Consider the following 20,752-nt stretch of genomic DNA (forward strand, 5'->3'; position numbering starts at 1 on the left):
AAAGGCTTGGATGAGGGTTTCAAATACAGATGAGCTGAGATGGGGCAGAGTCGAGTGATGTTACAGAGGTGGAAATAGGCGGTCTTAGTTATGGCATGGATAAGTGATCGAAAGCTCATCTCAGGCTCACATAGAACACCAAGTTACGAACAATCTGGTTCAGCAGCCTCAGACAACTTGCCAGGGAGAGGGATGGAGTTGGTAAGCTAGAGAATTGAGTTTGTGGCAGGGACCAAAGACAATGGCCTCGGTCGTCCTAATATTTATTTGGAGGAAATTTCTGATCATCCAGTACTGGATGTCAGACGAGCAGTATGACAATTTAAAAACAGTGTGGGGGGGTTTCGAGAGAGGTGTTGGTGAGGTAGAGCTGGGTGTCGTCAGCGTACATGTAGAATCTGATACTGTGCTTTCAGATAATGTCGGCGAGGGGCAGCATATAGAGGAGAAATAGGATGGGGCTAAGAACAGATCCCTGGGGGACACCAGAGGTAAAGGTGCGGGAGTGGGAAAATGTCATTCCGGGTGTTTCTCTGGCTACCACTGGATAGATAAGAATGGAACCAGGTGTGCGCAGTCCCACCCAGCTGGACGACGGTGGAGCGGCGTTGGATGTGGATGATTTGCTCAACCGTGTCAAAGGCTGCAGACAGGTTGAGAAGGACAAGGAGGGATAGTTTACCTTTGTCACAGTCACAAAGGATGTAATTTGTGATTTTGATGAGAGCCATTTCAGTACTGTGGCAGGCATGGAAATCGGATTGGAGGGATCCAAACATGAAGTTGCGGAAAAGATAGGCACGGATTTGGGAGGCAACAACACGTTCAAGGACTTGAGAGGAAAGGGAGGTTGGAGATGGGCCAGTAGTTTGCAAGACTGAAGGGGTCAAGGGTTGTTTTTTTTTGAGGGGTGATGATAGCAGATTTGAAAGAGAGGGGTGATAGTACTCAAGGAGAGAGAACCGTTAATATCAGCTAACAAGGGAGTTAAGGAAGGGAAGATGGGTGGTCAGCAGTCCGAGGGAGCACGAGGTGGGTCTGATGGACAAGCTGAGCTCAGAGATATGGGGAGATAGGAGAGAAACTAGAGAAAGATCCAAGTTCAGGGCTCGGGCAGTGGGGAGCCCTAGAGGAAGTTTGGCCCATTGGGCTAGGGGAAGGGACAGAATCAGCAGAGGCAGCTGATCGGATGGTCTCAATCTTAGTGACAAAGAAATCCATGAGCTCCTCACACTTATTGTTGGAGGTGAGGGTAGAAGAGATAGTGGAGATGTTTTTTCTTCCACTACTTGAATGATGCAGAAGAACAATTGAAGAATGAATGCCATAATCTACATGACTTCTTACTTTGAAGTCTCTAAGGACATCAAGAAAAGATGTTGATGTTGCTTTGTCCAGGAAATGTAATCAGCAGCAATGAGGCTTAAAAAGCTCTATAGGTGCCCAGGATTGTTACATTTTGGGAAACAATCTAGTGCACAATCATTTAAGGCTCCAAGACTGACCCCATTCTATTTTCTTGTAATAAAAGTATACTACCACCCCATCCAAAGAGTTAACATGATATAATTGAACCGCCACCAACCATAACAGGTCTCCCAACTTTACTATTCATTCAAACTAAAACTCATTTCTCCAAAATGGAGCTGGCAGTGATTGAAAGAGACATTAGTGTGAATAATTTTGATTGTGCTAGTTTCTGTTGTTAATTGAATGAAGTGCAATGTAAATTTATAAAATAAGCTATTATAAAACAAGTAGAATGAAGCTATCCAAACAAAATGCGTCAATTTACAGTGTACACACAGCAGCAGATAAATGTGATGTCGTTATAATGGTAATTGTCAATGTTTGATTCATGTGTAGCAAGGTGAAGCACAATTAAGGAAAACATCGTAATCAATCCAACCCCTACTTACATTTGTGTGGGGGGCAGGGCGGGGGCGGTGTTAGAATCTGCACAACAGAAGCTCTCAGTTCCAAAGTCACGTAATACAGAAACACATTTCCCTAGCTTCAAGTTTTATTCACAATATACTGGTATAACAAATATGGGTTAATCTGCCTATTGCATCACAAATTAGCACTAAATTTTCATCAAAGATGGTTAGAATCTAAATATACAAGGTTAGGAATGTAACACTGATACGACATACTTTTCCATAGAGTGATAAGATGTGGGTATGGCAGCCCAGTGTTATAGTACAGACTAACAACCGAGAAGTCACAAGTTCAAATCCCACCATGGAAAGATGCGATATTGAACTCAATTTTTTGGGGGCAGTGCTACAATTTTTTTTTTAAATCAAAAGGTTCACAAATGTCTTTCAGGGAAGTGAAACTGTCACCCCTACCTTGTCGGGCCTACATGTGATTTCAGTCCCTTAATATGTGGCTGACTCTAAATGCCCTCTAAAGTGGCCCCACTTCTCAGTGCAACTAGAGATCACCCAGGTTCAGAGAACAAATTAAAAAAAAGAGTACTTCTATATGGAAGGTTCCTAATGTCATCCAAGGAATTGCTAAGCAGAAGAAAAATTACAAAGGTAAATCAAACTAGGACATTCTCACATATGTAATGGATAATTTGAGAGCATGTCTGTAGTGATCTGGGAACATGGTGCATGTCCATTTTAGGGAATAGCTTTTAACATTAATGGGAGAATGCCAGAGTGGAAGAAAAAGAAACCGAAAAAATGAAGGAAAGAACGTCAAAGTCTGAAGCGGTGCTTTTGTACAAGAAAAAAGACTTACATTTATATAGCACCTTTCATGACCTCGGGACATCCCAAAGTGCTTTACAGCCAATGAAGACTTCTTTTTTGAAGTGTAGTCACTGTTGTAATGAATGAAACGCAGCAGCCAATTTGTGCACAGCAAGCGCTCACAAACAGCAATGTGATAATGACCAGATAATCTGTTTTAGTGACGTTGATCGAGGGATAAATATTGGCCGGGACACTGGGGTAATTCCACTGCTCTTCTTCAAAATGGTGCCATGGGATCTTTTACATCTACCTGAGGGAGCAGAAGGGGCCTTGGTTTAACATCTCATCCGAAAGATGGCAGCACTCCCTCGACACTACACTGGAGTGTCAGCCTAGATTTTTGTGCTCAAGTTGCTGAAGTAGGACTTGAACCCAGAACAGACACTGGAATGAGGGGACTTACACTGGTGAATTTACTCAAATGATGGCACTCCTAACAGACCAACACAAATTTCTTGTGTAAGTCGCCATATGGTTAGAGCTGAGGTTTTGCTCAGATGCCACTTTACCACTGTGCCTGAAAAATATGTTCTGATTGTAACAAGCTTAGAGGATAATCAATATTTTAATCACATTTATACATGCAGCTATAATGTTTCTGGTTAGGGTGAACAAGCCCAAGATGGGAGATTTATTCAATATTTTAATGAGTGGGTGATGCGGTGCCTAAATGTGGGACACGTAATGAGATAGGTTATTATGGCTTTTTAAAATAAAATTATGTGGCTCTGGGTTCTATCACATAAAAATAAAATCTCTTCCAAAGGAATTTTAGCAATTGTACACTTGCTTTCATGCTACTCTAACGAGCACAGGGTGCAACTCTAGGGCAAAATATACATCTTCACAAGCAGCACGCAATTACTTATGGTTTGATTATCCAAGGAAATCGTCCTAACTCCACAACTAATTCATCATTACTGTTCTCAAAATGTGTTGTTTTATTGTTACTCTCTTTCAAGGTCTCATTATTCAGTGATACAATGTCATTTTTCCAACAATGCAAGCGCTATTATCTGACCATGCAAGTATTCACTGGCTATGTTCCAAAGTCGTACATGTGCAACTTTAGAAGACAATAGCAGTTCAAGAAATCTCACGAGCTCGTAAATCATTTTTTGCAATGCCAAGTCCATCTGTAGCATGCCAGCCTGTTTGCAAGTTGTAGAATGATAAAGTAGAAAGGCAGATCATATGTGCAAATGTTGACGTTACTACTCACCTGTAACACCACTTGTGTACTGGCTGGGTACAATCGTAAATGACGAAGAAGCACCTCCAAATGGTGCCATACCAGCTGACCCACCAAATGGTGTAATGGAATGTTTGTTGAAATTACCCGATGGTCCCTTTGGTGCTGGTGATTGTGTCAGTTGGGTGGGATCAGGACCATACTGAGTAATATGTGCACCAACAGCTCCGGTAGTGTCACCCGGTCTGTATTTCATAGCTGGCTCTTTGTCCTCCTTGCTCTTTATGCAACCCATGATTGAAGCTGCAAACAAGAGAAACCTATTAGTGTACACTATAAAGTCAATATCCAGACTGCCTTTAAACACAAAGTGTAGAGACAAAAACAGAGCACATAAATACAACAAACTTATAGTAAGGAAAAATCTCCCTGGGGATACAAACAAAGCACTTGCCTGTTCACACAGCAGTTACAATAAAGGATGAGATTAATTTATTTGCGTAAAAGAACACACAATTATGAAACTTACAGTATATAAATATCAGACAACAAAACAAACTGTTTACCAGACCGCCAGGCCTGAAATTTGAAGTGCCGAGGCTCAACTTTCTAAGTTTCCAAACTTTGGGCAGCAATGGCAGACACAGGTGGTCTCCAAATAAGCAGCAGATATGAATGAACATAGTGAGAGTGAGCAATGATGAGGGGACAGATGATGGTGGATCAGATCAGACCAGGTCAGGAAACAAGGAGCAAAAAGCCAAGTGGAGTATACGCAGCCAACCAATTTTTGCAGGAAGGCGTACATTTTTTGAGCATAGGGATTTTGATTTTGAGTTTGCACTATACATAGGAATTTCTGTTTTTTGTGTATGGCAGGCTGGGAATGTTTGTATGGGGGTCTTGCATTTTTGTATGGTTTTAGAGGGGTTGCATGCAAAAACTGTTAATGTGAAACCACTTCTCCATTTATGTGGAAATGTTATAATTGAAAATCAAGTGGTGGTGTTGGGCAGGTTGTTTGATCAGATTCGCCCTGAACCCAAAGTATTTTAATCATGAGCATCCCCATCACTGGCTGTGGTATGTTTATCCAGCCTCCCATTCTGAAAACTTGGACACCTCGGACTTACAAAACCTAACATAGTGGGCAGATTGGTTACGTACAACAGTATTGAACACAGATTAGCATTTACAAAAAGATGCAAAATAGGCTCTCGCGTTGTTAATAAAAATCTCTTAATGTCATTTACTGAAGAACGCTTCTTAAATATTTAGTTCCCAGCACCAAATCATATTTTTTAAATCAGCCTACACAGAAACCAAGTTTCAAAAGTGGATTTTCCCAATTGCCAGATAGCAGCCACTAACTCTTTTTGGACATTAAATACTTAAAAACAAAATCAGAAGTTTGGATCTAGCTCCTGCTATCTGAAGAGGAATCCTCCCCCTCGTTTAAGAGTGCATCATCATCATAGGCAGTCCCTCGAAAAGAGGATGACTTGCTTCTACGCCAAAAAAGGAGTTCACAGGTGATTCAATGAAGGACCTAATATTCCAGGTCCTGAACTACATCCTGAAGGGTGGAAGATGCCTGCGCGTGGATTTTTTTAACGTGTGGTGGCCGTTGCATACCAGCCACCACACGGGCTTGACAGAGCTTGGTCTTGGTCCAGTGGCAAAGGTTATCCAAGGCGACTGGAGACCTGCTCTGCTGCACGGACCTAGTGCGCACACATATCGCAGTGTGGGCTGACCTGTGCTGCCACTGGGCCCCGAACTCACGCCTCTCCTGTATCCACCAGTACTGTACCCTCAGTGTTATACAATGACAGACCTGTACCCACCAGTACTGTACCCGTGTTATACAGTGACAGACCTGTAAGGGTGCAGAATGGCATTGACATACGAACACCAGCAGTCTGTTAATGATTAACTTAAAAAAAACGGCAGATAGTAAGGCCCCAAGTTTCGTCCCGCGGCGAAAATGGCGCACCTCCGAGCTGGGCGCCTGTTTTTCGCGCCGAAAACTGCGCCTAAAAAAAAGTCCGATATTCTGTCTGCTTGGCGCGGCGCGCTCTTCGCAGCAGGGGGCGGAGCCTAACACTCGCGCCGATTTTCTAAGTAGCAGGGGGTGGGTACAATTTAAATTAGCCTTCGTGGTGCCGGCAACCCTGCGCGTGCGCGTTGGAGCGTGCGCGCAGTCTCACACAAACATTGGCACTCGGCCATTTTTAAAAATACTGCAGAAAAAGTGAAGATTTGTTTCTTGGACCCCTGCAAAGGCTTGTAATTTGATTTTTTTTGATATTTCTGTGTGTGAGGGAGTGCTTTTAGCAGCACTGCTGAATAAATCACCTGCTGAAATCAGTGAGTTCAGCTTTTCACTGCTAAACTTGCAGAACCGGTGTTGCATTGGTGCATGCAAATTAAGGACTGTGTGTTTAGAGAAATAAGAATGCCAATTCAACTTTGCAATAATACGTGGTGTTGACAATGCAGTACCCATTCTGCAAATTTAAATATAAAACTGTCGATGTGGCTGCCTCTCCCTGTCCAAATGGCCTCAGTCCCCCTCACAGCTCGACGGCTGCTGCTGTATTTTCGGCTGCCGTTGAGCCACTGATGCCGCCCCTAAAGCGTGGCCGAATGACCTCAAGCACCAGAAAGAGCTGCGTGTGTCAGGTGTTGATTCTTCGGCTGCCGGCCAGCCGCTGATATCCTATGGCCGAATGGCCTCATGTCCGTCCGCTGCTGATTCTTCGGCTGCCGGCCAGCCACTGCCGCCGCTGATATCTCATGGCCGAATTGCCTCGGGTCCGTCCGGTGCTGCTTCTTCGTGGCCAGCCACGAATAGAATGAAGACCTGCCTCAAGCACTGCAGCTCAGCTTGAAGCTTGCTGCCGCTGCCGTCGAGACACTGACGCCACACCCCTGCCTGTCTCCAACATGAAAGGCCTGCCTGAAGCACTTTCACACAGGTAGGAACATGGTTTATTTAATCTTTTCTTTGCTTCTAAATTTTTATTCAGGTTGGATTTATTTGTATAATATTTGTATAAGTATAACTAAGGATTGATTGTAGAATTTAATGACTTCCCTTCACCCCCCTCCCCCCCCCCCACCTCGATCCCGACACCTAATTTGTAACCTACGCCTGATTTTCTAAAGTGTAGACAAGGTTTTTTCGAGCGTACAAAAATCTTCACTTACTCCATTCTAAGTTAGTTTGGAGTAAGTTTTCACTCACGAAACTTTGAAATCAGGCGTAAGTGGCCGGACACGCCCCCTTTTGAAAAAAAAATTCTGTTCCAAAGTGAAACTGTTCTAACTGACTAGAACTGGAGCAAACTAAATGTCGAGAATTCCGATTTCTAAGATACTCCGTTCGACACCAGTTGCTCCTAAAAATCAGGAGCAAATCATGTGGAAACTTGGGGCCTAAGTTTCCAGTTTTCCATGAGTTCAGTCTGCAGCAGCTGGCTCGGTGACATCTGCTAACAAAAGCTGTAGCTGATCTCCCCAAAGCATACGTTCAGCACCAAAATATCTGACCACCCGAGAAACTAATATTCAGAAACAGTGAATCCTCTTCAAGGATTAATCCCGATTGAAAGAAATCAGAATTAAAAACTCAATCCATTCCAATGAGCTTTAATAATTGTTTCCATTTTTGGGAATCACAAGAGCCCTGAATTTGCAGTCAGCAGCAAAGCAAAGGTGTTCACTGCTGGCCCTGAAGTACACTCCGCACAAGGATCTTGCAATCCCCGCAGAGAATTCAATTCAACCGATCTTAATGAAAATCCCCTTGTTCAAACTGTTGTGACGTCAACAGGCTATCTAAGCAGCCAATCAAAAGGCAGAATTCTCTCAGACAGCAAACAATGAATTGAGTAAGCTCTTAAAATTCTAACTTTTAAATAGTTAGAGAGAGCAAAAGAAAGATTGGGGCTCTCACATGCGGAATATGCAAAGCTTAAAGGAAGATGCACAAACTTAAAAATTAAAATTTTTTTGGAAAAGTTTCTTAAAAATGTAAATTACAATGGACAAATTTCATACTGCAAAAATTAAAATGAGTTTCCCAGGCCCTTAACCTTTGTTTAGCAGTCAATACGCTGTTAGAACCCCAGTTACACCTAGTCCTTTTAGATCTTTCTTTTCGTGGGGAATTTACTGCAGAAGAGCTGAAGTTTGTGTTAGTTTCACTGATTGCCGGCTCTGTGGCAGCGCAGCCAGTTTCGGAGCAGTCATTGACAGACCGCAATTTTGGGATTCCGCATGCGCTTGCGACAAATCAGGAATTTGCGGTCAATTTCAAAGGTGGTATGACAGCGTACTCTGACAGTTCGCCATCACACCGACCGCAAATTCAAGGCCAAGATTTATTTTTGAAAACCCGACAAACCAGAAATGCACACTAATACACTGTTCCTAGATGCATTTGAGGATGTAACTTTATACCGTGTTGAACAGCAAAATTTGCAACAAGTAAAAAAAAAACTCAGGATTTATTATAGAGCATCTTATCCACATTTTGCAAAAGTCTAAATGAACTTCACATACAAATTAATTACTTTGAAATGTAATTCAAATGACTTATGTAAGGGAACACAGCAGCCATTTCACAGCAAAAGCTCAAACAAGTTAAATGATTATTTTGGTGTTGCTGATTAAGAGGAAATGCTGTTCAGGATATCAGAAGAACAACTGTTTGCTCTTCTAATAGATTTATGGGATTTTTATTGTCCACTGGAATCACTGGAACAGGGAGACTGGCCGTCTGTTTAACATGTCCACAAGATAGCACCTCTAATGCTACAACAATCTCAGCAGTGCTTGGGACCTCAGCATAGATCATATGCTTTTAAACTGGGATCCTAGAAGTGGAACCCATGGGCTCTTTAGAGCTATTAGATTTATACGGTCAACAAATTTTTCCTTTTTTCTATTTTTGTTGACTTTCTAGGATATAATTTCTGTGACTGCTTAATAATTAAAAATGCTTTCTTCACAGTTTTCCTTTGGGTAGCTTTTTAAAAAAAAAAGTAGGTCCCTGGATTGTCAATCTTTGCAGGGGGTGCCTCGCACAAGAAAATCTGAAAATCATTGCTTTGCTGATGAGCTCAAGTTCTGTGGTGAGGTTTAAACCCAGTAACACCCCAATGTTCAAGTCTGATCACCAATAAAAATGTTAGGTCAGGTGGGTGGGAGGTTATTAATCAGTTTCACAACACAAACCTGGCTTGTAGCACAAGTGTATGACTTTCTAACTAAGTTTCCAGCATTTACATAACAGATTTCAACAGCTAAATACATTTATGGCAAACTCATTAAAAATATTCATGTCTCATTTCTCCAACAATGCAAGAATGAAAACTCTTGCTTGCTGCCAAGTTGCCAGTCACAGGGACAAGAAATCCATTAATTCTTGACTATCCTATTAGTTAAACAATCCCACAAAAAGCAAAACTTACTTGCAGCAAAAAGCAAGGTAGGGGAGGGAACAGAATGCTGCATCATGAATGCCTGTTAAAAGTAGTAATCATGGTTACTGCAAAAGCTTCTATAGATATGTGAAGAGAAAAAGATTAATGAAGACAAACGTATGTCCCTTGCAGTCAGGTTCAGGTGAATTTGGGGAACAAAGAAATGGCAGACCAATTGAACAAATACTTTGATTCTGTCTTCACGAAGGAAGACACAAATAACCTTCCGGAAGTACTAGGGGACCGAGGGTCTAGTAAGAAGGAGGAACTGAAGGATATCCTTATTAGGCGGGAAATTGTGTTAGGGAAATTGATGGGATTGAAGGCCAATAAATCCCCGGGGCTTGATAGTCTGCATCCCAGAGTATTTAAGGAAGTGACCATAGAAATAGTGGATGCATTGGTGATCCTTTTCCAACAGTCTATTGACTCTGGATCAGTTCCTATGGACTGGAGGGTAGCTAATGTAACACCACTTTTTAAAAAAGGAGGGAAGAGAGAAAACAGGTAATTATAGACCGGTTAGCCTGACATCAGTAGTGGGGAAAATGTTGGAATCAATTATTAAAGATGAAATAACAGCGCATTTGGAAAGCAGTGACAGGATCAGTCCAAGGCAGCATGGGTTTATGAAAGGGAAATCATACTTGACGAATCTTCTGGAACTTTTTGAGGATGTTACTAGTGGAGTGGACAAGGGAGAACCAGTGGATGTGGTGTATTTGGACTTTCAAAAGGCATTTGACAAGGTCCCACACGAGATTGGTGTGCAAAATCAAAGCACATGGTATTGGGGGTAATGTACTGGTTGGCAGACAGGAAGCAGAGAGTCGGGATAAACGGGTCCTTTTCAGAATGGCAGGCAGTGACTAGTGGCATGCCGCAGGGCTCAGTGCTGGGACTCCAGCTCTTTACAATATACATTAATGATTTAGATGAAGGAATTGTGTGTAATATCTCCAAGTTTGCAGATGACACTAAACTGGGTGGCGGTGTGAGCTGTGAGGAGGGCGCTAAGAGGCTGCAAGGTGACTTGGACAGGTTAGGTGAGTGGGCAAATGCATGGCAGATACAATGGCTCCAAGTTTCCACATGATTTGCTTCTGATTTTTAGGAGCAACTGGTGTAGTACGGAGTATCTTAGAAATCGGAATTCTCCACATTTAGTTTTCTGCAGTTCTAGTCAGGTAGAACAGTTTCACTTTGGAACTGAATTTTTTTTTCAAAAGGGGGCGTGTCTGGCCACTGACGCCTGATTTGAAAGTTTCCACAGTGAAAACGTACTCCAAACTAACTTAGAATGGAGCAAGTGAAGATTTTTGTAGGCTTGAAAAAACCTTGTCTACACATTAAAAAATCAGGCGCAGGTTACAAATTAGGCGTCCGGAACGAGGTTGGGGGGGGGGGGGGGTGTGGAAGGGAAGTCATTAAATTCTACAATCAATCCTTAGTTATACTTATACAAATAAATCCAACCTGAATAAAAATTTATAAGCAAAGAAAAGATTAAATAAACCATCTTCCTACCTGTGTGAAAGTGCTTCAGGCAGGCATTTCAGTCAGCGGTGTGGCGTCAGTCCCGACGACGGGAGGGGCAGGCAGGCAGCCGTTCCCGACGGCGGGGGGGGAGGCAGGGAGAAGGCTGCAGGAAGCCTCATTACTTGAGGCAGCCGTTCCCGACGGCGGGGGGGAGGCAGGGAGAAAGCTGCAGGAAGCCTCATTACTTGAGGCAGCCGTTTGCCGTCGGGCCCGACGGAAGGCAGGGGGAGAAAGCTGCAAGAAGCCTCAGTGCTGATCATGGAAGGGCAATGTGGTTTTATTAAAAAATTTTAAAAATTGAACAGCTACAAAGAATTTGAATAGTCTCAAACAAGTGCATGTGTCCCGTTTATCAGTCTATCTTTAATTACAGAATGCACTCCCTCACCCTTACACACAAAAATATCAAAAAAATTAAAATACAAGCCTTTGCAAGGGTTCAATAAACAAATTTTCACTTTTTCTGCAGCACTTTTTAAAATGGCCGAGTGCCAATGTTTCCTTCAGACTGCGCGTGCGCGAACGCTCCAACGCGCACGGTTGCCGGCACGAAAAAAACTCATTTAAATTGTACCCGCCCCCTCCTACTTACAAAATCGGCGCGAGTGGTAGGCTCCGCCCCCTGGGCGCCGCGCCAAACAGACATCGAGCTGCAAAGCACTCGGGAATAGCGCGTTTTTTTTCAGACGGCGTTTTCGGCGCGAAAAACAGGCGCCCAGCTCGGAGGGGTGCCTGTTTTGCCGCGTGTGGAAATTTGGGGCCATAATGTGGATAAATGAGAAGTTATCCACTTTGGGGGCAAAAACATGAAGGCAGATCATCATCTGAATGGCGGCACATTAGGAAAAGGGGAGGTGCAACGAGACCTGGGTGTCATGGTTCATCAGTCATTGAAAGTTGGCATACAGGTACAGCAGGTGGTGAAGAAGGCAAATGGTATGTTGGCCTTCATAGCTAGGGGATTTGAGTATAGGAGCAGGGAGGTCTTACTGCAGCCATACAGGGCCTTGGTGAGGCCTCACCTGGAATAGTGTGTTCAGTTTTGGTCTCCTAATCTGAGGAAGGACGTTCTTGCTATTGAAGGAGTACAGTGAAGCTTCACCAGACTGATTCCCGGGATGGCTGGACTGACATATGAGGAGAGACTGGATCGACTGGGCCTTTATACACTGGAGTTTAGAAGGATGAGAGGGGATCTCATAGAAACATATAAGATTCTGACGGGACTGGACAGGTTAGATGTGGGAAGAATGTTCCCGATGTTGGGGAAGTCCAGAACCAGGGGACACAGTCTCAGGATAAGGGGTAGGCCATTTAGGACTGAGATGAGGAGAAACTTCTTCACTCAGTTGTTAACCTGTGGAATTCCCTACCGCAGAGAGTTGTTGATGCCAGTTCATTGGATATATTCAAGAGGGAGTTAGATAAATGGCCCTTACGGCTAAAGGGATCAAGGGGTATGGAGAGTAAGCAGGAAAGGGGTACTGAGGGAATGATCAGCCATGATCTTATTGAATGGTGCTGCAGGCTCGAAGGGCCGAATGGCCTACTCCTGCACCTATTTTCTATGTTTCTATGGTGGTAAAACCCTGGTCGCCTGATGGCACAAACACCCTTAATGGGAGAACTGAGTAAAAGTATTTTTTGACCTCTTCGAAGGGATTGTGGAAAAGAGCACATAAGAATATTGAACTTTCACCTGGGCTTGACGAACTTCAGACAGCTGGGATGGACATCTCATATTTCTGTCAGCTGTTTGAAATTCACAAAGTAAGTTCCTTTCACTTACAAACCATAACAGCTGACAAAAAGGTTATTCCCAGCAGTGCTCTCAATCTAGGTCTCAGTGGAATAAAGAGCTTAAATACCTCAAATTTCAGATTGGTCTGGTAACATTTGATTGGCAAAACAGCAGTTGTATTAAGAGGAATACAGCTTGGTGCTTTGTTGGTGGAAGTTAAGCAGTAATCTGTAACTCCATTTGAAGCCATCAATTGTTACGACTATTTGCCATAATAAGCATACGTGGAGAAACAGACTGGTTTGTCCTTCATAATAAATGCCATGTTTCTGCAGATAAATGTTTTTGCACCTCCTAACATTTTCCAACCCTATTTGCGGCTATGGAGAAAGCTTCTGGTAGTTACAGCACTTTATTAAAAGGAATGTAAGCCATTGCAAGGTTAACAGATTTAAATATAATCCAATTTAATATTAGTGCGCTGTTAGATATCCTCTAAATGGGCAGGTAGTTGAAGTGAACGGGGGGGGGGGGGGCGAGGAGGCTGGGGGAGGGAGGAGGGGGCGGCACGGAGGCTGGGGGAGGGGGCAGAGAGAACAGTTTCTTCCAGAACTTAGTTATCAATAGTGGGCCTTACACTAAACATTCGTAAGGCAAATGTCCTCCACCAACCTGATCCCTCCACACAGCACTGCACTGCCACCAGTCATCAAAATCCACGGCGCGGCCTTGGACAACGTGGACCAATTTCTATACCTCAGGAGCCTACTATCAGCAAGGGCAGACATAGACGACTAGGTCCAACGCCGCTTCCAGTGTGCCTGCGCAGCCTTCGGTCGCCCGAGGAAGAGTGCGTTTGAAGATCAGGACCTCAATTCTGGCACCAAGCTTATGGTCTACAGGGCAGTAGTGATACCTGCGCTCCTATATGGCTCAGAGACGTGGACCATATACAGTAAACACCTCAAAGCGCTGGAGAAATACCACCAGCACTGCCTCTGCAAGATCCTGCAAATCCGCTAGGAGGATAGACGCACCAATGTCATTGTTCCCGATCAGGCCAACAATCCCAGCATCAAAGCACTGACCACACTCTACCAGCTCCGTTGGACAGACCACATTGTCCGCATGCCCGACACGAGACTCCCAAAGCAAGCGCTCTATTCGGAACTCCTACACAGCAAGCGAGCCCTAGGTGGGCAGAGGAAACATTTCATGGACGCCCTCAAAGCCTCCTTGATAAAATGCAACATCCCCACTGACACCTGGGAATCCCTGGCCTAAGACTGCCCTAATTGGAGGAAGAGCATTCGGGAGGGCGCTGAGCACCTCGAGTCTCATCGCCGAGAGCATGCAGAAACCAAGCGCAGACAGCGGAAGGAGCGGCGGCAAACCAGATTCCCTACCCACCTTTTCCTTCAACGACTGTCTGTCCCACCTGCGACAAAGACAGTAACTCCCCTTTTGGACTGTACAGTCACCTGAGAACTCACTTTTAGAATGGATGCAATTCTGCCTTGATTTTGAGGGACTGCCTATGATGATGACGATAGTTATCAGCATATGTGGCAATCTACTGGTAATTGCCTTTAGCCATTGCTCCCAAAAGCGAATGCAAGGAATCCCAACGAGGATTTAATCAATTTAGATTTTTGGGGCATTTTTAGGTAACAACTAGTTAGCAATCTAATCCCCAATAGATGGGTTACGGTATAATATGGTTTTATTAATTATGAATATCTGCATACATACGGACTAAACATTACAGCAGTGAATACACTCAAAAATTGGCTGTAAAGCGCTTTGAGACGTCTGGTGTTTGTGAAAGGCATTACATAAATCCAAGTCTTTCTTTAAACTACTGCATTGCTTATTTACTAGTTTCAATTTTTCAATTATGACACAGTCGAACTTTTCCAAACATTCCATTTCATTACTTCTGGTTCACCAACACCAGGAAATACCACGCTTATGACTATCCAAGAGGAAATAAGAGACGAGTGTCAAAAACAGGTGCAAGTCTCGAAAAAGAATGAGATACTGACCCAGAAATAATGATGTTTTACTGCACATATTTCATTTAGCATTGGAAAATATAGTAACAATTTAAATTACCAATGAACATTTTGTACTGTCCTATATCAATACTGTAGCTACATTGTAAATACAAAGCAAATACACACCAAGAAGTTATTTTCAAGGTCAGCTGGCTTTTTCCAGAAGTTATATACTGACAGAACCCAATTAAATTCTGATGCTTGAAATACTTTCAGGCAATATTTTCTGAATTTTACAATGTTAACAAACATGCACAAATTGCTATATTGCCCCTAACCAATTCTAATATTTAAATGTTTACTGTTTGTCAGTTTTTCCATTTACTACTAAGAGGGAGACATTTCTGGCAAATTACTAAAACAATAGACAATAAGACGAAAGGTTATCGACCTGAAACGCTAACTATTTTTCTCTCCACAGACGCTACCTGAACGGCTGAGTATTTCCAGCATTTTGTTTTTGTTTCAGGTTTCCAGCATCCACATTATTTACTAAAACAATATTTGGGATAAAGGGTGTTATATTGCATGCATTGCTTCATTTAAACTTAAAAACTTTTCTGATGCTGCAGCACCAAGTATTATCCCTTACTTCATTTCCTAAGCAGTAGGTAATGGGATGCTACAGCCAGCTGTTGTGCTTAAGATTTGTGCTCCAGAACTACCCGTGCCTCTAGCAAAGTTATTCCAGTACAGCTACAATACTGTATCTACCCCACAATGTGCAAAACTGCCTTATTATGTCCTGGTCCACAAAAAGCAGAACAAATCCAATCCAGCCAAATACCATTCCATCAGTCTACTCTCAATCATCAGCAAATTGATGGTAGGTGTCATCGACATCCAGCAGGACCACTCGGCTCCAGACCTCATTACAGCCTTGGTCCAAGCATGGACAAAAGAGCTGAATTCCAGAGGTAAGGTGAGAGTGACTGCCCTTGACATCAAGGCAGCATTTGACCAGGTGTGGCATCAAGGAGCCTTCGTAAAGCTGAAGTCAATGGGAATCGTGTGGGGGGGGGGGGGGGGGAAAAGAGAAACTCTCCACTGGCTGGAGTCATACTTAGCACAAAGGAAGATGGTTGTGGTGATTGGAGGTCAATCATCTCAGCCCCAGGACATCGTTGCAGGGGTTCCTCAGGGCAGTGTCCTAGGCCCAGTCATCTTTGGCTGCTTCTTCAATGACCTTCCCTCCATCATAAGGTTAGAAGTGCAGACGTTCGCTGATGATTGCAGAGCGTTCAGTTCCATTCACAACTCCTCAGACAATGAAGCAGTCCATGCCCACTTGCAGCAAGACATGGACAACATTCAGGTTTGGGCTGATAAGTGGTAAGTAACATTCATGCCACACAAGTGCCACGTAATGACTGTCTCTAACAAGAGTCTAACCACCACCCTATGACATTTAACTGCAGTACCATTGCTGAATCACCCAACAACATCCTGGGGGTCACCATAACCAGAAACTTAACTGGACCAGCCATATAAATACTGTAGCCACAAGAGATCAGGATCTGGGTATTCTGCGCTGAGTGTCTCACTTCCCGACTTCCGAAAGCCTTTCCACCATCTACAAGGCACAAGTCAGGGGTGTCCCTGACAACTACATGTGCAGGAAGTATATCCAGCTGCAGCTCCTGACAGACCGCACTGCGGCACTGGAGCTGCGCAAGGACTCACTCTGGAGCATCCATGATGCTGACGATGTCATGAATAGCATGTTTAGTGAGTTGGTCACACCCCAGGTAAAGATTACACAGACAGATAGGGAATGGCTGACCATCAGGCAGAGCAGTGGAAGGAAGGTAGTGCAGTGGTCCTCTGCAGTCATCTCCCTCCAAAACAAATACACTACCTTGGGTACTGTTGGGGGAGATGACTCATCAGGGGAAGGCAGCAGCAGCCAAGTTCATGGCACCAGAGGTGGCTCTGCTGCACAGGAGGACAGGAAAAGGAGTGGGAGGAGCTATAGTGATAGGGGATTTGATTGTAAGGGGAAGAAGATAGGAGTTTTTGCGGCCACAGACAAGACTCCAGGATGGTATGTTGCCTCCCTGGTGCAAGGGTCAGGATGTCTCGGAGCGGCTGCAGCACATTCTGGAGGGGGAAGGATGAACAGCCAGCTGTCGTGGTACATATAGGTACCAACGATATAGGTAAAAAAACGGGATGAGGTCCTACAAGTTGAATGTAGGAGCTAGGAGTTAGATTAAAAAGTAGGACCTCAAAGGTAGTAATCTCAGGATTGCTACCAGTGCCACGTGCTAGTCAGAGCAGGAATTGCAGGATAGCTCAGGTGAATACATGGCTTGAGGAATGGTGCAAGGGGGAGGGATTCAAATTCCTGGGATATTGGAACCGGTTCTGGGGGAGGTGGGACCAATACAAATTGGACAGTCTGCACCTGGGCAGGACCGGAACCGATGTCCTAGGCGGAGTGTTTGCTAGTGCTTTTGGGGAGGGTTTAAACTAAAATGGCAGAGGGATGGGAATCTATGCAGGGAGAGAGAGGGAAGTAAAAAGAGGGCAGAAGCAAAAGATAGGAAGGAGAAAAGCAAGAGTGGAGGACAGAGAAATCAAGGGCAAAAATCAAAACGGGCCAGCCACATTACAACACAATTCATAAAGGACAAAAAATGTTTAAATAAAAAACAAGCCTGAAGGCTCTGAGTCTCAATGCAAGGAGAATTCGTAATAAGGTGGACGAATTGACTGCGCAGATAGCTGTTAATGGATATGATGTAATTGGAATTACAGAGATATGGCTCCAGAGTAACCAAGGCTGGGAACTTAACATCCAGGGGTATTCAATATTCAGGAAGGACAGACAGGAAGAGGAGGTGGGGTAGCGTTACTGGTTAAAGAGGAGGTTAACGCAATAGCAAGGAAGGACATTAGCTTAGATGATGTGGAATCTATATGGGAAGAGCTGCGAAAGACCAAAGAGCAGAAAACGTTAGTGGGAGTTGTGTACAGACCACCAAACAGTAGTAGGGAGATTGGGGATGGAATCAAACAGGAAATTTGAGAAGCGTGCAATAAGGGTACAGCAGTTATCACAGGTGACTTTAATCTACATATTGATTGGGCTAACCAAACTGGTAGCAATACTGTGGAGGAGGATTTCCTGGAATGTATAAGGGATGGTTTTCTAGACAAATATGTCGAGGAACCAACCAGAGAGCAGGCCATCCTAGACTGGGTCTTGTGTAACGAGAGGATTAATTAGCAATCTGTTCATGTGGGATCCCTTGGGGAAGAGTGACCATAATATGGTAGAATTCTTCATTAAGATGGAGAGTGACACAATCAATTCAGAGACTAGGGTCCTGAACTTAAAGAAAGGAAACTTCGACGGTTTGAGACGTGAATTTGTTAGGACTGGAGAATGATACTTAAAAGGGATGACGGTGGATAGGCAATTGCAGAAATTTAAAGATCACATGGATGAACTAGAACAATTGAACATCCCTGTGTGGTGTAAAAATAAAAAAGGGAAGGTGGCTAACAAGGGAAATTAGGGAAAGTGTTATATCCAAGGAAGAGACATATAAATTGGCTAGAAAAAGCAGCAAACCTGACGACTGGGAGAAATTTAGAATTCAGCAGAGGAGGATTATTGGGTTTAATTAGGAGGGGGAAAATAGAGTATGAGAGTAAGCTTGCAGGGAACATAAAAACTGACTGCAAAAGCTTTTATAGATATGTGAAGAGAAAAAGATTAGTGAAGACTAATGTAGGTCCCCTGCAGTCGGAATCAGGTGAATTCATAATGGGGAACAAGGAAATGGCAGACAAATTGAACAAATACTTTGGTTCTGTCTTCAATAAGGAAGACACGAATAACCTCCTGAAAACACTAGGGGACCGAGGGTCTAGCGAGAAGGAGGAACTGAGGGAAATCCTTATCAGTCAGAAAATGGTGTTAGGGAAATTGAAGGGACTGAAGGCCGATAAATCCCCAGGGCCTGAAAGTCTGCATCCTAGAGTACTTAAGGAAGTGGCACTAGAAATAGTAGATGCATTGGTGGTCATTTTCCAATATTCCATGGACTCTGGATCAGTTCCTATGGATTGGAGGGTAGCTAAGTAACCCTACTTTTTAAAAAAAGGGAGAGAAAACAGGGAATTATAGACCCGTTAGCTTGACATCGGTGGTGGGGAAAATACTGGAATCAATTATTAAAGATGTAATAGCAGCGCATCTGGAAAGCAGTGACAGGATCGGTCCAAGTCAGCATGGATTTATGAGATGGAAATCATGCTTGACAAATCTTCTAGAGTTTTTTGAGGATGTAACTAGTAGAGTGGATAAGGGAGAACCAGTGGATGGGGTGTATTTGGACTTTCAAAAGGCTTTTGACAAGGTCTCACACAAGAGATTAGTGTGCAAAATTAAGTCAAATGGTATTGGGGGATAGTGTATTGATGTGGATAGAGAACTGGTTGGCAGACAGGAAGCAGAGTGAGAATAAATGGGTCCTTTTTAGAATGGCAGGCAGTGATTAGTGGGGTGCCGCAGGGTTCATTGCTGGGACCCCAGCTATTTACAATATACATTCATGATTTAGACGAAGGAATTGAAGGTAATATCTCCAAGTTTGCAGATGACACTAAGCTGGGTGGCAGTGCGAGCAGCGAGGAGGATGCTAAGAGGCTGCAGGGGGACTTGGACAGGTAAGGTGAATGGGGGGCAAATGCATGGCAGATGCAGTATAATGTGGATAAATGTGAGGTTATCCACTTTGGTGGCAAAAACAGGAAGGCAGATTATCTGAATGGTGACAGATTAGTAAAAGGGTAAGTGCAAAGAGATTTGGATGTTATGGTACATCAGTCATTGAAGGTCGGCATGCAGGTACAGCAGGCAGTAAAGGAAGCACATGGCATGCTGGCCTTCATAGCGAGGGGATTTGAGTATAGGAACAGGGAGGTCTTACTGCAGTTGTACAGGGCCTTGGTGAGACCACACCTTGAGTATTGTGTGCAGTTTTGGTCTCCTAATCTGAGGTAGGACATGCTTCCTATTGAGGGAGTGCAGCGAAGGTTCACCAGACTGATTCCCGGGATGGCAGGACTAACATATGAGGAAAGACTGGATAGGCTAGGCTTATACTCACTGGAATTTAGAAGAATGAGAGGGGATCTCATAGAAACTTATCGAATTCTGATGGGACTGGACAGGTTATAGATGCAGGTAGAATGTTCCCGATATTGGGGAAGTCCAGTACCAGAGGTCACAGTCTAAAGATAAGGGGTAAGCCATATAGGACCAAGATGAGGAGAAACGTTTTCACCCAGCGAGTTGTGAACCTGTGGAATTCTCTGCCATAGAAAGTTGTTGAGTCCAGTTCGTTGGACATATTCAAAAGGGAGTTAGATGTGGCCCTTACGGCTAAAGGGATCAGGGGGTATGGAGAGAAGACAGGGGTGGGGTACTGAGGTTGCATGATCATATTGAATGGCGGTGCAGACTCGAAGGGCCGAATGGCTTGCTCCTGCACCTATTTTCTATGTTTCTAAAGGGTATTTAGGGATGGACAACAAATGCTGGCCTTGCAGTGATGCCCACATCACTGAACGAATTTTAAAAAACTTACCAAAGCTATCACCCAACAAGAGCATTAAAAATATTCTGACTTTATCAGGCACACATATAATTTAGTTTAATTTATGTTGTACATAGTAGAAAGCATTATCTTTTTTTTCAAAAAGATATGCATGACTTTGGCCATGTGCTATTAATTTGAAGATGTCTGAACCCCAGATATCCTACAACTTTCAACCAGTGCTGATTGTGATTCTATTTGAACTTAATAAGCAGAATAATGATTTCATATGGCCTCTAAATTGCCACAATAATGAAAACAAATATTTGTATCTGCAAATTCTTAAATTAGTGGATAGAAGATCAGAGACAGCAGGCTTATAATTAGCCAGTGCAACCCATAAGGACTGAT

At 43.6% G+C, this 20,752-nt stretch overlaps 1 protein-coding gene across 1 annotated transcript in view; it reads right to left on the reverse strand.

Moving 5' to 3' along the window:
• Positions 1-20,752, reverse strand: part of yes1 (YES proto-oncogene 1, Src family tyrosine kinase) — a 71,644-nt gene that overhangs the window by 46,322 nt on the left and 4,570 nt on the right. The window contains exon 2 of the mRNA XM_070893017.1: positions 3,991-4,263. Within this exon, the coding sequence (XP_070749118.1) occupies positions 3,991-4,255 (265 nt within the window). The 5' untranslated portion in view covers positions 4,256-4,263. The remainder of the gene's footprint in view (positions 1-3,990; positions 4,264-20,752) is intronic.

Source organism: Pristiophorus japonicus, chromosome 1, assembly GCF_044704955.1.
Source record: "Pristiophorus japonicus isolate sPriJap1 chromosome 1, sPriJap1.hap1, whole genome shotgun sequence".
Classification (NCBI taxonomy): Eukaryota; Metazoa; Chordata; class Chondrichthyes; family Pristiophoridae; genus Pristiophorus; species Pristiophorus japonicus.